The sequence below is a fragment of the Zootoca vivipara genome, chromosome 17, assembly GCF_963506605.1.
Source record: "Zootoca vivipara chromosome 17, rZooViv1.1, whole genome shotgun sequence".
Taxonomy (NCBI): Eukaryota; Metazoa; Chordata; class Lepidosauria; order Squamata; family Lacertidae; genus Zootoca; species Zootoca vivipara.
In genome coordinates this window covers 35,904,723-35,924,317 of record NC_083292.1, presented here as the reverse complement: position 1 = coordinate 35,924,317, position 19,595 = coordinate 35,904,723, and the positions used below count along the sequence as shown (strand labels likewise).

Sequence of the window (19,595 nt, the reverse complement as noted above, 5' to 3'; positions counted from 1 at the left end):
GTTTGAGCATATTAGACTGATCCTGGTCCAACTTCACTGGCTGCTGCGTGTGCGCACTCCGTACAGGATGCCGCACATGCGCACTAGGTACAGACGTCGCACGTTTGCCACTGGGCGGTTTGCCCCGCCCCTCGGAGTCCCGCTCCGGGTGCCGGAGAAGGTTCCTCCGCCACTGCCTGTAGTCATACATTAATCACTTTAATTGGGTCCTCCCTAACAAGAGGGCACGTGTTGTGGTGGGACCTGACAACCAGACCCTGTGTTGTGGGTGGGAACATTGGAGCGGCCACAACACCCTATTGGTGGTCCCTCGATCTCGGGAGCAATTGGGCCTGAGGGATGCCAGTCAAAGTGATCGAGGGACTACTATTTAACTGATGCACATGTCCCTGAGCTTCCTGTTTCGGGCTCAGTGCATCGGAACACCTGCCCACCTCTCCCTATATTTAGGGCTTGCACTTGATCTTGCTATGCCGTCATGTGTCGCCTGTCGTTGGGACAGGGGCACGGCAGGAATGTTCCCCACTTGGCTGATTGGCTGGTGCCCCTTGGGTTTCACCTGTCACGTAGCAAATCGTCACAACTTGTAAGGTTGCGGATAGGCTCTGGTTCAGGTGATAGGGGTGGCAGGATGCCTAGCCATCCCTATGCATTGGATATTCCTTTAAGAAGGAATCCATGGACTCATGGTTGGTCTTTCCCGTGCAGGGTTGTGCCCGGAGCCTGAGTCCAGGGCTCATCTGGGTGGAGGCCAAGCAGGGCTCCTGCTTGCCACTGTCCCAGGTGTTCACCCAAGGCTGACGTATGGTTGGTGCCCAGAGTCAGCGCTGCCTGCAAGGGTGCAGGTAACTAGTCGAAACAGAGCCTATGCAACCACTCACTTGATCATAATCAATAAAGTTGTGGCCTAAATTCTGCCAAAAACCAAACCAAAAATTTGAGTCTTGTCTGAATTTATTTCTTGGGGGTGGTTGAAAGGTCTCCACATGCAAAAGACTGACTTGGGATTGTTTTAGTATGAAATTGTTTACAAGCCCGGAAAAGTTTGGAAGCAGTGAAATGAAAATCATATAAGACCACAGTCTTCTGTATTTTTTACCACCTGTCGTTTATGTTTTCTAAACACTTGGCAAGATCCAAAACACAATAATTTTTAACTAACGTGATTTGTTTTATAATTTTCCCGCCAGTATTGTGTTTTCGAATACACTTTTTAAGAGAAGGTGCTAAAAATGCAGGCTCTTTGCTAAAGTCTCTACAAATGTAAAGACCTTAGGAGCAAAACCTACCATTGAGCTGAATCCCTTCCTTAACTGTGGGCTTCTGGGGGAACACCTGATCGGACACCGTTATATCCGTAAGACAGCCTAGATGAGCCACTAGCCAAAACCAGTGGGGTTCGTCTCACATTAAGCAATAATTTAATATATTAGATAGATTTACAGATGCGCATAGCTCTGGCAAACTATGCCCAAAGTAGTTAAATGCTACAGACTCGCACTGCAGTTCTATACGATTAAACATCGTATGGTTTCTGGAAAGGTGTAATAGGAGTTTAGGTGACTGATGCTGTGAAAAGAGTACGTGAGAGGACTAGTACAAAGTTATGCCAATCTAGAAAGACAATTCCCAGGCTCCAAAAAGACTCAAATATGGGCCCATATATTGTTGTGTATTTATTTACCATTGTCTTGATTAATTTATTATACCTAATGTTGCTTTATACCTTATGCAGCAGCTGGTGCATAATACCTTATGCAGCAGCTGGTGGTTTTGCAACAGCAATCTAGCTGACCATTTGTGGGTCAATCCCAACTCATTTAAACTCAGAGTGTAACCTTTTAAAGTTCTGACCATAAAACTACCATATGCCATTGTTCTCATGGGCTTGAATAATATTGGAGTCAACTCTAGGGGAAGTGTTCATGTATCATGTGCTTCTGACCATTCTATCAGCAAAAACACTTCTGCTTGCTCTCTGGAAGGAGGCCACACTCTCCACCAACCTCCACATGGTATTATGGGGGTTCTGCTGACCCTCCAGAGAATATATGAAGGACATGCAGTTATGAGCGGGCACAGGAGGGGGGGGAGCCCTGCTGCACTAGTGGGAGTCCCAGTGCTGAATTCTGAATGCTGGGTTGTTTGAATCCAGTCCTAAGATCTTAAAAGAAAACCAAAAAAACCAGTGCTATGATGCAGTGTAAATTTTATTAGGAATGAAGAAGACAGCATTTCGGTGAACAACAATCAGGTTTGAACAGGGCAAAATGCAGAAAGCTCATGTGATTGAACAGCTTATTTATTTCTGAGAGAGGTGATGTATTTAAAGAACATTATAGCTCCTCTCCTTTACAGAAGGTCCCCAGTTACCCAGAAGTTCCGGTGCAACTGAGTGTGCTAATTTCATCGACAGAGAGAATAATTCATGTGCTCTTTACTCTGCCATAGGAACATATGCCCCGAAGAGCTGTAGGCAAATAAATAAATAAACATCAGAGAGGAACATAAATAGTGGGAGCAAGTTTAGATAGCAAAGAGATGCATGAAAAACCTAGCTGGGCCTGATTCCCAGGGATGCTGAACATTTCCACAGCTCCCATTGGGACTGACTGGGAATGGGGTGCCCATCATAGATAAACTTATCTGGATCTGTCTCCTTCTCACTATTTGATAGTCCATGTGACCTTACCAGGGGCTGTAACAGATGCTTCCTCTGTCTCCAACGAATCCATAGCGGCCCCCAACTCCAAAACGAGATCCTCTAAGAGCACCAGCTCCGAGAGCACCAGCTCCGAGAGCACCGGCTCCAAGAGAACTGGCTCCAAGGAGCCCACTGCCCAAACCACCAGGGGAGCATGGAGCGTTTCCTCCCACGGCCACGGGCTCACAGCTAGCCGAGAGGATGGGTCCTGGGATGGTCACGATGGAGGCGGGTGGCTGGATCACGACCTCTGCTGGTGGGATCTGGTTGATGCATGAAGGGGCGACACCAGAAAGAATACCAAGACTAGCAGAAGGGATGCCAGATCCAACCAGGGCCCCGGAGCCATAGCCGTAGGTGTCGCCAAGGCCAAGGCCACCGAGACCACCAATGCCTCCAAGACCGGCCGATCCAAAACCAACGACTGGCGTGGAAGCGCAAGATGGGACAGCACAGGATGGTCCACAGAATGCCATGGCTGAGTGATGGAGGTGAGTCTGCAAGGACACAGGAAGGAGCAGAAACATTATTATAGGTAAGAAGTGCTACTATGCATTAAAGCCTAAGTTAGGTTACCCAATAGCCCATCAAGTCCAGCATTATCTTCTCACTGTGGTCTTCCTGATGTGGCAATGGGAGTCTTGTAAGTAGATGACAAGCACAAAAGCACCCATCTCCCTCCATTATTCAGAAGCATTGCTGCATTTGGCCATGGAGGCACAGCATAGGTGTCATGCCTAGTGGCCATTGAAGGTCTCATAGAAGCATTGTCCACAGTCATGGAAGCAATGTCCATACAATCTGTAGGAACAATTTAAGATAAGCTCTGCTGGATAAAACCTAATTCCCTTATGGAGCAGTTTCTTGCTTTCATGTTGGCCAAACAGATGCCTGTCCCTATAGTGGAAGGAATGCAAGGATTGGAGGAGTGGCCGGGAGGGATGTGGGGAGAAACAGCCTGACCATGAGTGTCTGCCTAGTTACTGTATACCAGGGATAATGAACTGCATCCATCTATTCTAGATGTTCCCGGAGAACAGCTCCATCCTCCATGACCATCATCCCTGCTGAGTGAGGCTGACGGGAGTTGCAGCCCAATAATATATGGAGGGCCACAGCCTCAACCAAAGAGTAAGGCTGCAGCTGACAAATATCTTCAGGTCTGAATTCAACTTCCATTATGCAAGAAACACCCATTCTGTGGATTGAACTAGCTCCAAGAATCACCATGCCATGCATATTTGTCAAAGCAAAACAGAGAAGAAGAGATGGATGGAGACAAATATGTCTTAGAAAAGTGACAAATGGTCTTGCAAACCCTTTCCGGAGTCAGCTCTCTTACCTGCTTTTCCAAGCAACAGAAAGCTGAGAGATGTCGGAAACTCTGGTGGAACTGATGGAAAAGCTCTCCAAGCCATGGGTTTATATAGTCTCAGCCTCACAGGTCTGTGGTTTCAGGACACAGCGGTGTTTTCCCCCCCACCCCGCTGCCCAAAGTCTTAATTAGCTGCCGACAAATTGCCTCATCAGCATCACACACCAGATTACTTTAATAATAGCCGTGAAGAGTTGGAGCAATTTGTCTTTAATGAAGCTGTTGTTGGATTCTCACAGTAACTGAACTGCACATTCCAACATGTTGACCTTGCTTCTCTCCCCACTGGGATAATGTTCCACCAGCTTCATTTTAGATCAAACAAAGTAGGAAAACGTTGCAAAGAGGCCATGTGGAGGCATCACTGAACACAAGCCACTCATCATCATAACCCAGGAAGAGCCTGGCTGGATGGATTAGGCCATTAACCAAAGGCCCACCTAGCCCCACATCCAGCTGTCATACTCGCCAGCCAGATGCTTTCAATGGGCACAATGGCTTTGTTATCTCTCTACTGTGGGCGGCACTATACATCTGAGTACCAGTTGCTGGTAATCACAAATGAGGAGGATGCTATTGCACTCAGGTCCTGCTCAAAAGGCCATCTGGTTCAGCCCGGACCCTGAGGTCCACCTTTGAGGGCCTTCTGGTGGTTCCCTCACTGTGAGAAGTGAGGTTGCAGTGATCCAGGCAGAGGACCTTCCCGGTAGCGTTGCCCACCCTGTGGAATGCCCTCCCATCAGTTGTCAAGGAAATAAACATCTATCTGACTTTTAGAAGACATCTGAAGGCAGCCCTGTTTAGGGAAGCTTTTAATGTTTGATGTTTTGTTGTGTTTTTAATATTCTGTTGGAAACTGCCCAGAGTGGCTGGGAAAACCCAGCCAGATGGGTGGGGTATAAATAATAAAATTATGATCATTATCCGGCTGGCCACCGTGAAATGTTGGACTAGATGGACCACTGGCCTGATCCAGCAGAAACCAAGGCTCCATCCCTGAAGCCATCTCCAAACAGGACTGAGAGAGACCCCAGCCTGAAATCACGGAGAGCTGCTGTCGTCAGTGTAGAAAAGGGGTCAACAAACTTTTTCAGCAGGGGACCAGTACACTGTCCCCTGTGGGGGGGGGGCAAACTATTTTGGGGAGGGAGGGGAATGATGCAAGAGCACCATGAGCCCCAGTAGCTGCTTACCTGTGTCTTGCGAGCGGCAGGGGCTGGCAGCAGCGGAGGGATGATGAGCAGCGCGTGAAAGGGCTCCAGAGAGGGGCTGCTTAAAATGGCGGCCGCTTGAGAGCCCGTTGCTGCTGGCACCAACAAAGCCCAGCCCCCTTCCCCCTCTAGGTAGGGCGGGGAGGAGCCAGGAGGAGAGAGGGAGGAGCCACCGCCGTGGGAGGGAGAGGGAAATAATGTGTGTGTTGGCGATCCATGCGGCTATTCCCGGACCATCTGCGGGCCAGATCCAGAAGGCAATTAGGTCTGATCCGGCCTACGAGCCTTAGTTTTCCTACCCATGGTGTAGACAAAGCAGGTTGCGGAAGGGTTAACAAGACATCCCAGGGTTGGAGAGGCGGGTCAGTTTGGATGGCCACATGTGTGATTTATGGGTGTGCTGTTGCTGGGGAAATTTGCATGTAGCAAATGATTGATTGACAGCCTTACCCTATATATGCTTAGCGAGCAGCTTTCAGTTCCACTTTTGCTGCTCACAACGAATCTCCTGCCCACCCTCCTCTAATTTTAGGTGTTTTTGCATTGACCTTGCTGCGCCTGTCATGGGGTCGCCTGTTTTGGATCAGGGGCCTGGTAGGAATTTTGCCACTTGGCTGATTGGCTGGTGCCAGGTGTTTTTTGCCTACTACGCTGCAATAAGTCACAACTTGTAAGGTTGGTGGTTAGGCATTGGTTCAAATTAATTGGTGGAGGGGTACAGATTTTGGCTGGGCCTGCCCCTCATGGTTGCTGCTGCCTTTAGGGGTATTCCTTTAAAGGAAAAGGAATCCTGGGGCTATACATGTAGTCCGTTTATCCCCGTTCGGGGCCAGGGCCGCGCATGAGCCTCGGGGAGCATCTGAGGGATGAGGTCAAGGGCTTGGGCCGATCTCTCCCGGAGGGTGCTTACCTACTGGCTCCCCTACTAGGCTAGTGGGAGTCAGATCTGTCCCAGGCGGGGGACAGACGGCAAGAACCAATGCCTAAGCAACCACTCACGTCCAGTTGTATTTAAATAAAGTTGTGGCCAAATTAATGCCAAAACCTTAAACTTAAAATATTGTGTGGGGTGTGAGTTATTGGGCGGGATGTCTTGGTACCTCTGCATGCAATATTGTATAGACAATACAATAGTATGGTTTGATTTAAGGCAGTTTCCAAGGCCCTGAGTGTTTGCTGAACCCTGCTTTCAAGTTAAACATTTGAGGCAGATTCCTACCGCACAGTTTTATTAATTCTCATATTTATAAGTGACAGAGACTGAAACTGAGAATGATTCAACCTACTGCTGCATCTTGCATGGCTAAGCATCCCCTACCTTTCTTTGAGGTTTCCTAGAACAACAAATCAAACAAACAAGCACAGGATATTTGCTTCCTCAGAAGCTTGGCATTTTTTTCGGAGCCATTTTTCAAGATCAAAGTGCCCATCAAAGCAAACTTCTCATAGGCTGTTCATGCCAAGAAAGAAATGCCAGGCTGAGATTTAATAAGAACATGGCTGCAAGCCTAAGCTCCTGTTATGGAGTCCCAACACTCCACCATCTTTTCTAGTGACAGGTCGGATATTACATATTACACAATAAAGGCCTAATCTCTCATAAGTGTCCATGTAGCAAATTTGTGGAGTTTAATGAACACTTCAGCCCAGCTTCCCATAACAACATGGCCCATCTAGTTCAGCAGCCTGTTCTCACAGATGTCCCTTTTGAGAAACTCTCTCTCTCCTTCTTCTAAAGGAAGAGATATATTCACAATTCTTTTTGAATATCTCAAAAAGTATATTGTTGAGCTGGGGAAAATGGGGCAAGCAAAATGATCAGGGGGCTGGAACAACTTTCCTAATGCTGATACTTTCATTGCTTGCCACTCTTTAGAACAGGCATCGGCAAACTCGGCCCTCCAGATGTTTTGGGACTACAACTCCAATCATCCCTAGCTAACAAGACCAGTGGTCAGGGATGATGGGAGCTGTAGTTCCAAAACATCTGGAGGGCCGAGTTTGCCGATGCCTGGTTTAGAACAAGTAACAGTGAATGAAACAATTTGGTGGAATGATGACAGAGTGGATAGAGAGGAGTTTTTCTTCCCAACCACATTCACAGCACTATGATACCACATAGTCATTGCTCCCCACCAAAGAATTCTGGGAGCTGTAGTTTCTAAAAGGTGCTGGGAGTTGCTAGGAGATCCCCTATTCCACTTCCAGAGCTCAAATTACCAATGTTCCATGAGGAGAGGGATTTTTTAAAATCAATTTTGTTAAACGTTTTCAACTTATAATACAATAAAAACCAAACAAAGGTAATATCTAAAGAGAGCAAAATAAGAAAAAGAAAAAAAGGGAGGAGGGGAGAAAAAAGAAACACACCTACACAAATACAAAATTTTATATTTTATCAACTTTCTGTCTTAATCTTCAATTCACAGAGATCCACGTCTTCTCAGCTCCCACTTGGGACAGCTCCCAACTTTTTCAGCCTCACACCCTGAGAAAAACCACTCTATTCTGTCTCTCCCACAGATCTGAAGAGGGATTGATTGTTACAACACCCTGAAAAGTGTAGCTTTGAATTTAGTAAAGGATGATTGAAATAGGAATATAGGAAGCTGCATTATGCTGAGTCAGACCATTGGTCCACCCAGTTCAGTGCTGTTTACACTGACTGGCAGTGCCTCTCCAGGTCTTCAGACAGGAAGACTTTCCCAGCCCTACCTGGAGATGCCAAGAATTGGGACCTCATGAATGCAAGACAGATGCTCTACCACCCTTGAGACAAAGGGTGGTTGAGAGGGTGAGACTGAGACAATGTGCCTTAAGGGACCGACAGGGCTCCAGTCCCAGATTACCAAACAGGTGGACATTGGTTAATAGTCAGAGTTGCATGACATTCAACAAAATTGAGTCTGATCCATCTAGTCTAAAAATGCCCTTAATCTCAAATTACAGTGCTAGCTTGTTGTTTAGTCGTTTAGTCGTGTCCGACTCTTTGTGACCCCATGGACCAGAGTACACCAGGCACTCCTGTCTTCCACTGCCTCCCACAGTTTGGTCAAACTCATGTTGGTAGCTCCAACAACACTGTCCAACCATCTCATCCTCTGTCGTCCCCTTCTCCCCGTGCCCTCCATTTTTCCCAACATCAGGGTCTTTTCCAGGGAGTCTTCTCTTCTCAAGAGGTAGCCAAAGTATTGGAGCCTCAGTTTCAGGATCTGTCCTTCCAGTGAGCACTCAAGGCTGATTTCCATCAGAATGGATATGTTTGATCTTCTTGCAGTCCATGGGACTCTCAAAAGTCTCCTCCAGCACCATAATTCAAAAGCATCGATTCTTCAGCAATCAGCCTTCTTTATGGTCCAGCTCTCACTTCCATACATCACTACTGGGAAAACCATAGCTTTAACTATACAGACCTTTGTCGGCAAGGTCTCACACACTAGTATATTACAATTCTCCAGAATAATTGATATAGCTCCTCCATTTTCAAGAACAGCGTACAAGCTATTCCTAGTAAAGACTTCATTGTTTTTTTACTGGGAATAGCTAGCACACTAGGGAGGTGCAGGTGGTGCTGTCGGTTAAACCACTGTGCTACTTTGGCTTGCCGATCGGAAGGTCGGTGGTTCGAATCCCCGCGACGGGGTGAGCTCCCGTTGCTTGGTCCCAGTTCCTGCCAACCTAGCAGTTCGAAAGCACACAGTGTAAGTAGATAAATAGGTACCGCTCCAGCGGGAAGGTAAACAGTGTCTCCGTGCGCTGCTCTGGTTTCGCCAGAAGCAGCTTAGTCATGCTGGCCACATGACCTGGAAAAACTGTCTGCGGAAGCGGACAAATGCCGACTCCCTTGGCCAGTAAAGTGAGATGGGCGCTGCAACCCCAGAGTTGTTTGCAACTGGACTTAATTTTCAGGGGTCCCTTTACCATTTTAGCTAGCACACTGGTCTTGAAAATGGAGGAGCTATATAGATTATTCTGGAGAATTATTGCTTCCGTGCCCTACTCAGAAGATTCATAGAAGGATCTTGATGTCCAAATCTTTATGTCAGATTTTATGTTTGATCAATAGGGCTCTTATTGTATTCGTATATGTGGTGCTACAGAAACAGCAGCCAGTAGGTTTATATTAGACCTGATCTATACAAAATGAGGCCCAAATGTGTGTGATGGGGTGACCAGTGGCCCCACAAATGTCATTGGATGGTGAGTGTGGGTGGGTTAACTGTAGATGTCTGTGGATGGCCGACTGTGGATGACTGTGGGTGCTTGAGTGAAGGTTGACTGTGAGTTGACTGTGGAAGTGGACAGTAGGTTGAGACCGTGAATCTTTTGGAGGGATGAAGCCCAAGGTGATAAATAAGAACACATAGGAACTGTTTAAGTTAAAACAGGGGCAAGGAATCTATGGGGCTCACCTAATGTGGTTGCACTCTAACTCCCATCAGCCCTAGCCAGCACTGCCAATTATTGGGAATGATGGGAGTTTTTGTTTCAATTTCTTTCTTTCTTTCATTTTATTTAGATTAGCTTGGTTTTCGTTGTATTATGTTGAAAAGTTTCAATACAAATTCTTAAAACACACACAAAATCAACAGCTCAAAATGCTATGCATGCAGGGCCGGCTCTAGGCCTGGGCTGGGTGGTGCAATGGTCCAGGGTGCCTGGCCACCAGGGGCACCAAACTCCAGGTGCTAGCGGGCAGTCAGCGCCGCCAGCCGTGCACACTCACATTGTGCACGCTGCACATCCCTGCCCAGGCCGCTGCCACCACTTGAGATCCCCCTCGATGACAGGTGACCCAGTGCCCCACTAACCAAGCCACTCCTGCCATCCGCTGCAGGGAGGATGAGGAGGGGGGCGTGCTGCATTTCCTGTCCACCACCTGCCGGGAAGCTCGGCTGCAGCTTTTGCTACCGCCCCTGCTGCTCGCCACCTTGCTGTGCTGTGGCATGCACTGCTCCTCAGGTAAGAACCGCAGCCTGGCGGGTAACTTGGCTGCGCACTTTTGCGCCCAGTCTGGAGACCGAGGGAACCCCGCGAGGCGGGAAAGAGCAGGTGGGAAAAAATCCCTGCACAATATTCTCGAGGGTTGGTGGGGAGAAGCCCCTCCTCGTGGCGTGGTGTAAGTTTCTAGGGGGGGTGGGGTGGTGGTTTTTTTGGTTGGCAGATGGTGGGCAGGAAATGCCGGCACGCCCCCCTCCTCATCCTCCCCGCAGCGGATGGCAAAGTTGCAGCGGCAAGTGCAGAGGCGGGCGGGCGCCTCTCCTCCTCTGGGCGCTTCCCAGGCGCTCGGTCACCGTCGCCGCCACCACCGCAGCACCAATGACAACGGAGCAGCAACAGGTCTGGCGCATCGCGAGGTGCAGCTGCTTGAACGAAGTGTGTGTGCGCTCGTCCCCAAAGCAGTGTATGGCTCCGGCTTTCCGGCTGGGAAAGGGGGGGGGGGCGCCAGCGGGATCTCTGAACCACGGCGCTGGATAGGCTTAAGATGGCCCTGTATGCATGTTTTCTCACAAATAAGTCCCACTAAGACCATCAGTTGTAAATGTAGGGCATCAAGTCACTAGGCATGATCCTAAAATATTAATGAAGATTCCCAGAGAGAAGACAGAGAGAACATGAAAAGACAATCTGAGTAATTTGTTATAATAAGCTGGGGACAGCATAGTCCTTGGCCCTGACACCACTGGAATTATTAAAGTAATTTTGCACATGATGAAATCAGCAGTTCTTGAGGGCGGATCTTGAGAGTAAAGAGACGTCATTGAGCAGGGATGCCACGGATACAGTATAAAAAGCCCTCACCTGTCCAGAGTCCTCCAACAGCTTCACTGATCAGCTTCTCTTGGCTTCACTTGTCCAGGTAAGTTTCACTTGTCCAGGTCATCTTGGTAGCTTTGACCAGCTTGAATTACAAGAGCTAAGATTTGGGTAGAATGCAAAGCAGCTCAGCAATGCAACCAATGAGCAAGGCCATGTTGGCTGTGTTCCTCAGCTATGCTCCATGTGCCAAAGGCAGTGGTGCTTCTGAATAACACTGGAGTGGCAGGAAACTTCAGGTAGAGAGTTTGCTGTTGCATTCAGGTCCTGCTTGAGAGTTTCCCAGAGTCATCTGGCTGGCCACCGTGATGACAGGGTGAAGGACTAGATGGGCCTTTAGCCTGATCCAGCAATATCTGAAGGGCCACAGCTTCTCCATACATTACTTACAGGCACTCTCACCTCTCTGCATGGAAGGGTTGCCACATCTGCTTTCTTCTTTTAGGATTATAAATAGACATTTTGATGACATTTAAACAGATGTTCTGTATTGTGGTGGTGGTGGGGCTCCATATCTCCCCAAACTCCTGAACATTGCAGCACTTCTTGTCTACAATTTTGCTTCTGCTCCCTTTTATGCCCTTTCAGACTCACCTCCATCACTCAGCCATGGCCTCCTGTGGACCATCCTGTGCTGTCCCATCTTGTGCTTCCACGCCAGTTGTTGGTTTTGGATCGGCCGGTCTTGGAGGCATTGGTGGTCTCGGTGGCCTTGGCCTTGGCGACACCTACGGCTATGGCTCCGGTGCCCTGGTTGGATCCGGCATCCCTTCTGCTAGTCTTGGTATTCTTTCTGGTGTCGCCCCTTCATGCATCAACCAGATCCCACCAGCAGAGGTCGTGATCCAGCCACCCGCCTCCATCGTGACCATCCCAGGACCCATCCTCTCGGCTAGCTGTGAGCCCGTGGCCGTGGGAGGAAACGCTCCATGCTCCCCTGGTGGTTTGGGCAGTGGGCTCCTTGGAGCCGGTGCTCTTGGAGTCGGTGCTCTTGGAGCCGGTGCTCTCGGAGCTGGTGCTCTTAGAGGATCTCGTTTTGGAGTTGGGGGTCGCTATGGATTCGTTGGAGACAGAGGAAGCATCTGTTACAACCCCTGGTAAGGTCACATGGACTATCAAGAGAAGCGAGAAGAAGTCAGATCCAGATAAACAGCAGAACAGCTACACCTGAGTTTATCTATGATGAGCACCCCATTCCCAGTCAGTCCCAATGGGAGCTGTGGAAATGTTCAGCATCCCTGGGAATCAGGCCCAGCTAGATTTTTCATGCATCTCTTTGCTATCTAAACTTGCCCCCACTTTTTATGTTCCTCTCTGATGTTTATTTATTTATTTGCCTACAGCTCTTCGGGGCATATGTTCCTATGGCAGAGTAAAGAGCACAGGAATTATTCTCTCTGTCGATGAAATTAGCACACTCAGTTGCACCGGAACTTCTGGGTAACTGGGGACCTTCTGTAAAGGAGAGGCGCAATAATGTTCTTTAAATACATCGCCTCTCTCAGAAATAAATAAGCTGTTCAACCACATGAGCTTTTGCATTTTGTCCTGTTCAAACCTGCTTGTTGTTCACCGAAATGCTGTCTTCTTCATTCCTAATAAAATTTACACTGCATCATAGCACTGGTTTTTTTGTTTTCTTTTAAGATCTTAGGACTGGATTCAAACAACTCAGCATTCAGAATTCAGCACTGGGACTCCCACTAGTGCAACAGGCTTTTCTCCCCCTCTCCTGTGCCCGCTCATAACTGCACATCCTTCATATCTTCTCTGGAGGGTCAGCAGAACCCCCATAATACCATGTGGAGGTTGGTGGAGAGTTTGGAATCCTTCCAGGGAGCAAGCAGAAGTGTTTTTGCTGATAGAATGATCAGAAGCACATGATACATGAACACTCCCCCTAGAGTTGACTCCAATATTGCATGGTCAGGCGGAGTCCCCCAAACCCCCCAGGCAGCCCCCGAGCAGAATGATGACACAAGACCATGTTCTATGGGATTAAAATTGGCCACAACTTTATTAAGAATTTGGATGTAGGGAGACCTTGGCTCAGCCATTGGGCGTTTATCCTTCCCAGCCCCCAGCCGGGGATCTGGGTAATTTCAGGGTTATCTAGCATGCTGTGGGGGTTGGGCTAGCTCTGGAGAACATATGTTCAAGCAGATAGCCCGCCCCCCCTTCGATCGCAGCCGTTGGAGAGGGAGGGCAATGACAGCCTATTGTGTATGGTCAATGCCTCCCCCTTAGCCCCATTTACAGGAACCCTGTTATTGCCGCTGCAATGGGGGCGGGGGTCACCACCACACGCCCCCATATTTATGACTAAAGGATTCCTCTCAAGGCCTGCATCTGCCAAAGTTGTGACGAAAGACAAAGTTGTGCCAAAGTGTTTCCTGCTTGGCAGGGGGTTGGACTGGATGATCCTTGTGGTCTCTTCCAACTCTATGATTCTATGAATTGCTACGGGAAAGGCGAAACCTGCCAATGCAGGGAAAATTCCTTTCCGGCCCTTCAACAGCAGCCTTGTCGTAGCAGCGCCTGCGTGCATGTACACATGTGGAAGAAAATAACCTGTAATGCAATAATTATTTTATTTTTTTATTTTGGGGAGTGGAGGGTGGGAAAGCTTCTGGAGCCGTCTACTGCTTCCCAGGAATGACTCTGCTTCAGCCGTGTTCAAGGTAAAGTTACCTCCTCCTACCTGGCCAATCCCCCCAGCAACGCCTCCCTGAGCTGGGTTGGACAGGTAACTGTGTGGGCAGAGACCACCAGTGTCCAGTCCGGGAAGGCAGTGCCGGCCTCCGAACTTCCAGGGCTGCCCCAGGGATCCCAGGGGGCTGCGCGCGACCGCGCAAAATGTGCCTCCACTTTTATGTGGGGAACGGTCATTATTCAAACCCATATGGCAGCTTTATGGTCAGAACTTTAAATGGTTATACTCTGAGTTTAAATGAGTTGGGTATGACCACAAATGGTCAGCTACCGTGTTTCTCCGAAAATAAGCCATACCCCCAAAATATGCCATACCCCAAAAATAAGCCATAGTGATAGGCTTAAGGTAAAGGTTAAGGGACCCCTGACCATTAGGTCCAGTCCTGACCGACTCTGGGGTTGTGCGCTAGAGCTATGCACATCTGTAAATCAATCTAATGCATTAAATTATTGCTTAATGAGTAGAAGAGCGCAAGGGCGATGTGTCTCCCTCAAAAGCCCCAAGAGGAGTATTGGGGTGTCTTGGAGTCCTGCTGCTCACTGGCAGCACCTTGCCATTTCCGGTCCCTGTCTCTGTAACGGAGGGCGCAGAAAGTGGGGGGGGGAGGAGAGCCAAGCGCTCAGGTGAGCTAGGCACCAACACAGCTCCGTAGAGCAAAGCCTCTGATCCAGCCACGAGTGGTTACCTTTCCAGTACATTGAGCCGATTGAAAGGTGAGGAGGAGGATCGGTTTATTTTGATTCATTTAATTCAGCAAAGCGGAAGGGGGAAAAGGAAGTCTACTCCCCTTTTTGGGTCTTCGAGCATGAAATCCATACAAGTGAAAGTGCTGATGAAGTTTACTTTGAGAGACAAGTTATCTAATGAACAATAAGGTCCAAAAAGTTTTACACAGTTTTCGTTTATACAGTGGTGCCTCAACTTACGAATTTAATCCGTTCCGAAGGCACCTTTGTAAGTCGAAAAATTCGCAAGTCGAAAAACACAATTAGAAACGCGATTTCCCATAGGAATGCACTGGAAATGGAAAAAATTCTAAGTCAAAGCAACCCCATCTAAAAATCCGTACGTCGAAAAATCCCTATCTAAAACTGCCGCAGGTTTTTCCCGGATGTCGAGACATTCGTAAGCGCGTGGCCATTACCCCCATTCATAAGTCGAAAAATTCAATTGTTGAGTCGTTCGTAAGTTGAGGTACCACTGTACCAATCTCAATTTTTTATTTTTATTTAAAAACAAAAACAAATGAACTTGAATTCAATTTGAACTTGAACTTATCTTATGGCGCTAATGAACTTGACTGAAATTGAAGGTTAAACCTGAGGAGGATTACAATGTTATTTAATGGAAGAATACTATAATTTTATTCTCTGGAAGAAAGAGAGGACTGACTCTCTGAATTTCTTTTCACCTTTGGACTTTTCAGAGTGCTGAAGATACCAAACCTAATGGAGTTAGAATTGTGGACTTTTTTTTTATTAAAAGGCACCAGCTGGATAAAAATCAAGATTGAAAGAAGAGGACTACAATACCCATAGCTAATATTGGACTAAATCGGATTTAAAATAAAAACATCAATATTATAGTTTTATTTATATTGGATACTAAAAATTACTTTGGTGTGAATGGATTTGAATATATAATTGTCAAATTTTGTACCTGTGAGCAATGTGGGAGGAGGGGAGGAAAGAGGGTAGAAGTACAGGTTTTCTCTACTGAGTCTAGCGAAATGACCTTGACAAAGAACTGATGAAGTTAAAAGTAACACTTTCCTTTGGTGGGAAAGGACTCTTTGTTTTGATATTTAACCATGTAGAGGAAGCTGGGGAACAGGGAGAGAACTGACCCCCTTCATACCAGTTTAGAAATGGCAGAAGAAAAAATGCCAATGTTAAAACAAGCCAGCAATGCCATAAGACAAGAGAACATAAGATCTGGATTTCATGATTTGTTTTTAGAATTTAAAAGAGAATTGTTTGATCAGATAAAGGAAAATGTTCATAATGCAGTTTCTCAAATTTGGAAAAAAACCCAGCTAATTTACTTTCAGAGGCGGTGGGACAATTTAAAGAGGGTAATGTACAAACAGGGCACTTGCCTAGAGCGTGTAAATGGAAGGGGCACAAAACCCCTGTACCGCCACCGCCCTCTCACGGCGCGTGCTCGCGCTCCTCCCGCCTATAGAGGAGCAAGGAGCGAGCGGTGGCGGCGGCAGCACCCGTAGCTGAAGCCTTCAGCTAGGGGTGCTGTTGCTGCCTCCGCCGCCGCTCACTCGCTGCCGCCAGCGCTGAAAAGCTCACAGCATCCCCTCCATAGGCGGGAAGCGCGCGAGCAAAAATGAGAGCTCATCGCCCTCCCGCCTATGTAGGGGACGCTGGGGCGTCAGCGGCGTTGTGCACGCGTCATGACGTGCATCGCACGTGTCATGACGCATGTGCCGGGGGTGGCGCCAGAAGGTGATTTTGCCTAGGGCGCAAAAAGCCCTAGCGTCGGCGCTGTGTACAAACCACTAAGGTGGGAATAGTAGAGAAGTGAGGTTCCAGGAAAATGCAAGGGAAAGTAAGGGTAGTCCAAGATAAAAATGGCACCCTGTGTGAATTAATTTGGGAGGCTCTGTCTGTGATGAAGATGAAACTGGAAGGGAGGGCAAATTGTATGAAAGGCTACTATATGTGGCCTGGGAAATGACATATAAAGACTTGAAAACAATGTTGAAAATTATTTTTGTTAAAAAAACGGACGCCATTATATTTAAAAAAGGGAAATGTTCAATGCATATTTTTCAAGTGTTTTGTATAGATTTCCCCATCAGCAAAACTTACAAAAATCACTTGTATTAAGATGAACAAGGTTTTAACATTGGATTGTTAAGAATACAGTGGTACCTCGGGTTATGAACTTAATTTGTTCCAGAAGTCCGTTCTTATCCCGAAACCGTTCTTAACCTGAGGTACCACTTTAGCTAATGGGGTCTCCTGCTGCTGCCACACTGACACCACACGGTTTCTGTTCTCATCCTGGGGCAAAGTTCTCAACCTGAGGTACTATGTCCGGGTTAGCAGAGTTTGTAACCCAAAGTGTTTGTAACCCAAAGCGTTTGTAATCCGAGGTACCACTGTATAAGGTTATATAAGGTAAAGGTAAAGGGACCCCTGACCATTAGGTCCAGTCGTGACCGACTCTGGGGTTGTGCGCTCATCTCACATTATTGGCCGAGGGAGCCGGCGTACAGCTTCCAGGTCATGTGGCCAGCATGACAAAGCCGCTTCTGGACGCCGTTTACCTTCCCGCTGTAGCAGTTCCTATTTATCTACTTGCATTTTGACATGCTTTCGAACTGCTAGGTTGGCAGGAGCTGGGACCAAGCAACGGGAGCTCACTCCGTCACAGGGATTCGAACTGCCGACCTTCTGATCAGCAAGCCCTAGGCTCAGTGGTTTAACCACAGCGCCACCTGGGTCCCCATAAGGTTATATGGATGTGCATAAATAAGCATAAAACAAGGGAACCAAGAGGGGGAGTGGAGGAAAGTCAATTGAGTTAAGATATATGATTTGTTTGTGATGTGTGTGTTTTTTCTCTTTTTTTGTCATTATAAAATTAATAAATTGAGTTTTTTTTTTAAAAAAAAAACCCAGAAGATCTGTAACACCATGGAAACCTCTGCCATATCTTCTCTTCTATTGCTCTTCTCTCAGGCCATGGGCAGCCTTCCCAGCATCAAAGACACCAGAGGTTTTAGAAGATTTGGTTAAATACTTTGAGACTAAAAAAAACCAGTGGTCAATTTTTATAGATATTTGGTATCAGTAAATCAATTTGATATACAGAATCTAAGAAATGAATGGAATGTTTTTTAAGTGTTCCTCTAATCCAAATTTGAGGGACGCGGGTGGTTCTGTAGTCTTAACCACTGACCCTCTCGGGCTTCGTCCGAATCCCCGCGACGAAGTGAGCTCCCGTTGCTCGGTCCCAGCTCCTGCCAACCTAACAGTTCGAAAGCTCATCAAAGTGCAAATAGATATAGGTACCACTCTGGCGGGAAGATAAACAGTGTTTCCGTGTGCTGCTCTGGTTTGCCAGAAGTGGCTTAGTCATGCTGGCCACATGACATGGAAGCTGTACGCCGGCTCCCTTGGCCAATAAAGCGAGATGAGTGCCACAATCCCAGAGTCGTCCGCAACTGGACCTAATGGTCAGGGGTCCCTTTACCTTTAAGCCAAATGTGAAGTCCCCCCTATTGCTGAGCATCTTAAAACAACAGTGATAACCCTCTCTTGATTTCTTGGTTCTATGCCTTATCAATATTCTCTGCTGGTACACCCATGATATCTCTCTCACCTCCTCCAGTCTTATGGTCTTATGGTTGTGATCCTGAACCGGCTTAATTTTGAGTAAGTTGCATTAAAAGGAACTTATTTATTGGTAGACATGTATAGCATTGTGCTGCCACAGAAAACAAAACCAGAAAGTTGGTGCTATGATGCAGAAAAAGCTTTATTGGGAATTTCAAACAGTAAAAGTATTCAATTGAATACTAAGAATACTGGAAGATAATAAAGCAAAAAAGAACACATTTCAGTGAACAGCTTCTCCTTTAGAATTATTTTTTTCAGGCTGGAGGAAGAGTAGGGGGTTCCACATTTATAGAACATTCTTTCCATGTTCCTTTACTTTAAGTCCCAATTACACATATTTACACTTGGGTGCTAATTTCATGGACATAGTGAATGGATCTTGTGCTTTTCTTCCTGATGGGATTTGGTGTGTTTTAAAGAGATATAGGCAAATAAATATCATAAAGGAACATAACAAGCAGGGGAAAGTAAAGTAAAATTAAACTGGAAACAGCTGCATGTTCTAGATGGGCCTGATTACAAGGGATGCAGAACACTCTCCCAGCTTCCCTTGGGATTGCCTAGGGAGTTAGGGTGCTCAGCATATCTAAAATCAGACCTAAATAGTCCATCCCAGATCTCATTTTCTTTCCTCCTTGCTGACAGACCGTGAGAGCTTAGCAGGGGGTATAGCAGATGCTGCCTCTGCGCCCCACAAACCCATAACGGCCCCGGCCCCCCAAAGCACCAGAGCTAGACCCCAGAAGACCGGCACCACCATAGAGACCTCTGCCAAATCCACTGCCAAATCCGCTGCCAAATCCGGATCCATAACCACCAGCAGCACATGGGGTGTTGCCTCCGACAGACACAGGCTCGCAACTGGCAGAGAGGATGGGTCCTGGGATGGTCACGATGGAGGCGGGTGGCTGGATCACGACCTCTGCTGGTGGGATCTGGTTGACGCATGAAGGCTGGACTCCAGAAAGAATACCAAGGCTAGCAGAAGGGACGCCGGATCCAACCAGGGCACCGGAGCCAAAGCCATAGCCAGAACCATAGCCAAATCCACCGCCAAGGCCACCGCCAAGGCCACCGCCAAAGCCACCAAGACCGGCTGATCCAAAACCAACGACGGGGGTGGAAGCACAAGATGGGACAGCGCAGGATGGTCCACAGGAAGCCATGGTTGAGTCTGGAAAGACATAGGCAGGCACATATGTAACATCATATCCAAGAAACAAGCAATGAAAACTATGGGTTGCATCCAACTACCAATCTGAGTAGACATGTCCATTGATTTAAATGGGTCTCATGGGGAAAAAAAAATTGAATACATGGAGAAACATGGAATACAGCCCTATGTATTCCCAGTGACAGAGAGGGAAAGACCAAACCATATAATGAGCATCTTCATTCCCCCCCCCCCATATCTGAA

General features: G+C 47.4%; 3 protein-coding genes across 3 annotated transcripts; 1 reads left to right on the top strand and 2 right to left on the bottom strand.

Annotated features, from left to right (window-relative positions):
- Positions 1-2,688: 2,688 nt before the first annotated feature.
- On the bottom strand, positions 2,689-3,180 carry LOC118075573 (scale keratin-like). Its single transcript, XM_035097627.2, has one exon. It carries the CDS (start codon positions 3,178-3,180, stop codon positions 2,689-2,691), a length of 492 nt encoding a protein of 163 aa, XP_034953518.2.
- Positions 3,181-11,703: 8,523 nt separating this feature from the next.
- On the top strand, positions 11,704-12,208 carry LOC118075572 (elastin-like). Its single transcript, XM_035097626.2, has one exon. It carries the CDS (start codon positions 11,717-11,719, stop codon positions 12,206-12,208), a length of 492 nt encoding a protein of 163 aa, XP_034953517.2. The 5' UTR covers positions 11,704-11,716.
- Positions 12,209-18,342: 6,134 nt separating this feature from the next.
- On the bottom strand, positions 18,343-19,344 carry LOC118079472 (keratin, type II cytoskeletal 3). The gene has a single exon (XM_035103659.2). It carries the CDS (start codon positions 19,342-19,344, stop codon positions 18,835-18,837), a length of 510 nt encoding a protein of 169 aa, XP_034959550.1. The 3' UTR covers positions 18,343-18,834.
- Between the last annotated feature and the right edge of the window lie 251 nt (positions 19,345-19,595).

Excerpts from the sequence above, each read along its gene's own strand:
- LOC118075573 (XM_035097627.2), bottom strand. The coding sequence starts at position 3,180 with ATGGCATTCTGTGGACCATCCTGTGCTGTCCCATCTTGCGCTTCCACG.
- LOC118075572 (XM_035097626.2), top strand. The coding sequence starts at position 11,717 with ATGGCCTCCTGTGGACCATCCTGTGCTGTCCCATCTTGTGCTTCCACG.
- LOC118079472 (XM_035103659.2), bottom strand. The coding sequence starts at position 19,344 with ATGGCTTCCTGTGGACCATCCTGCGCTGTCCCATCTTGTGCTTCCACC.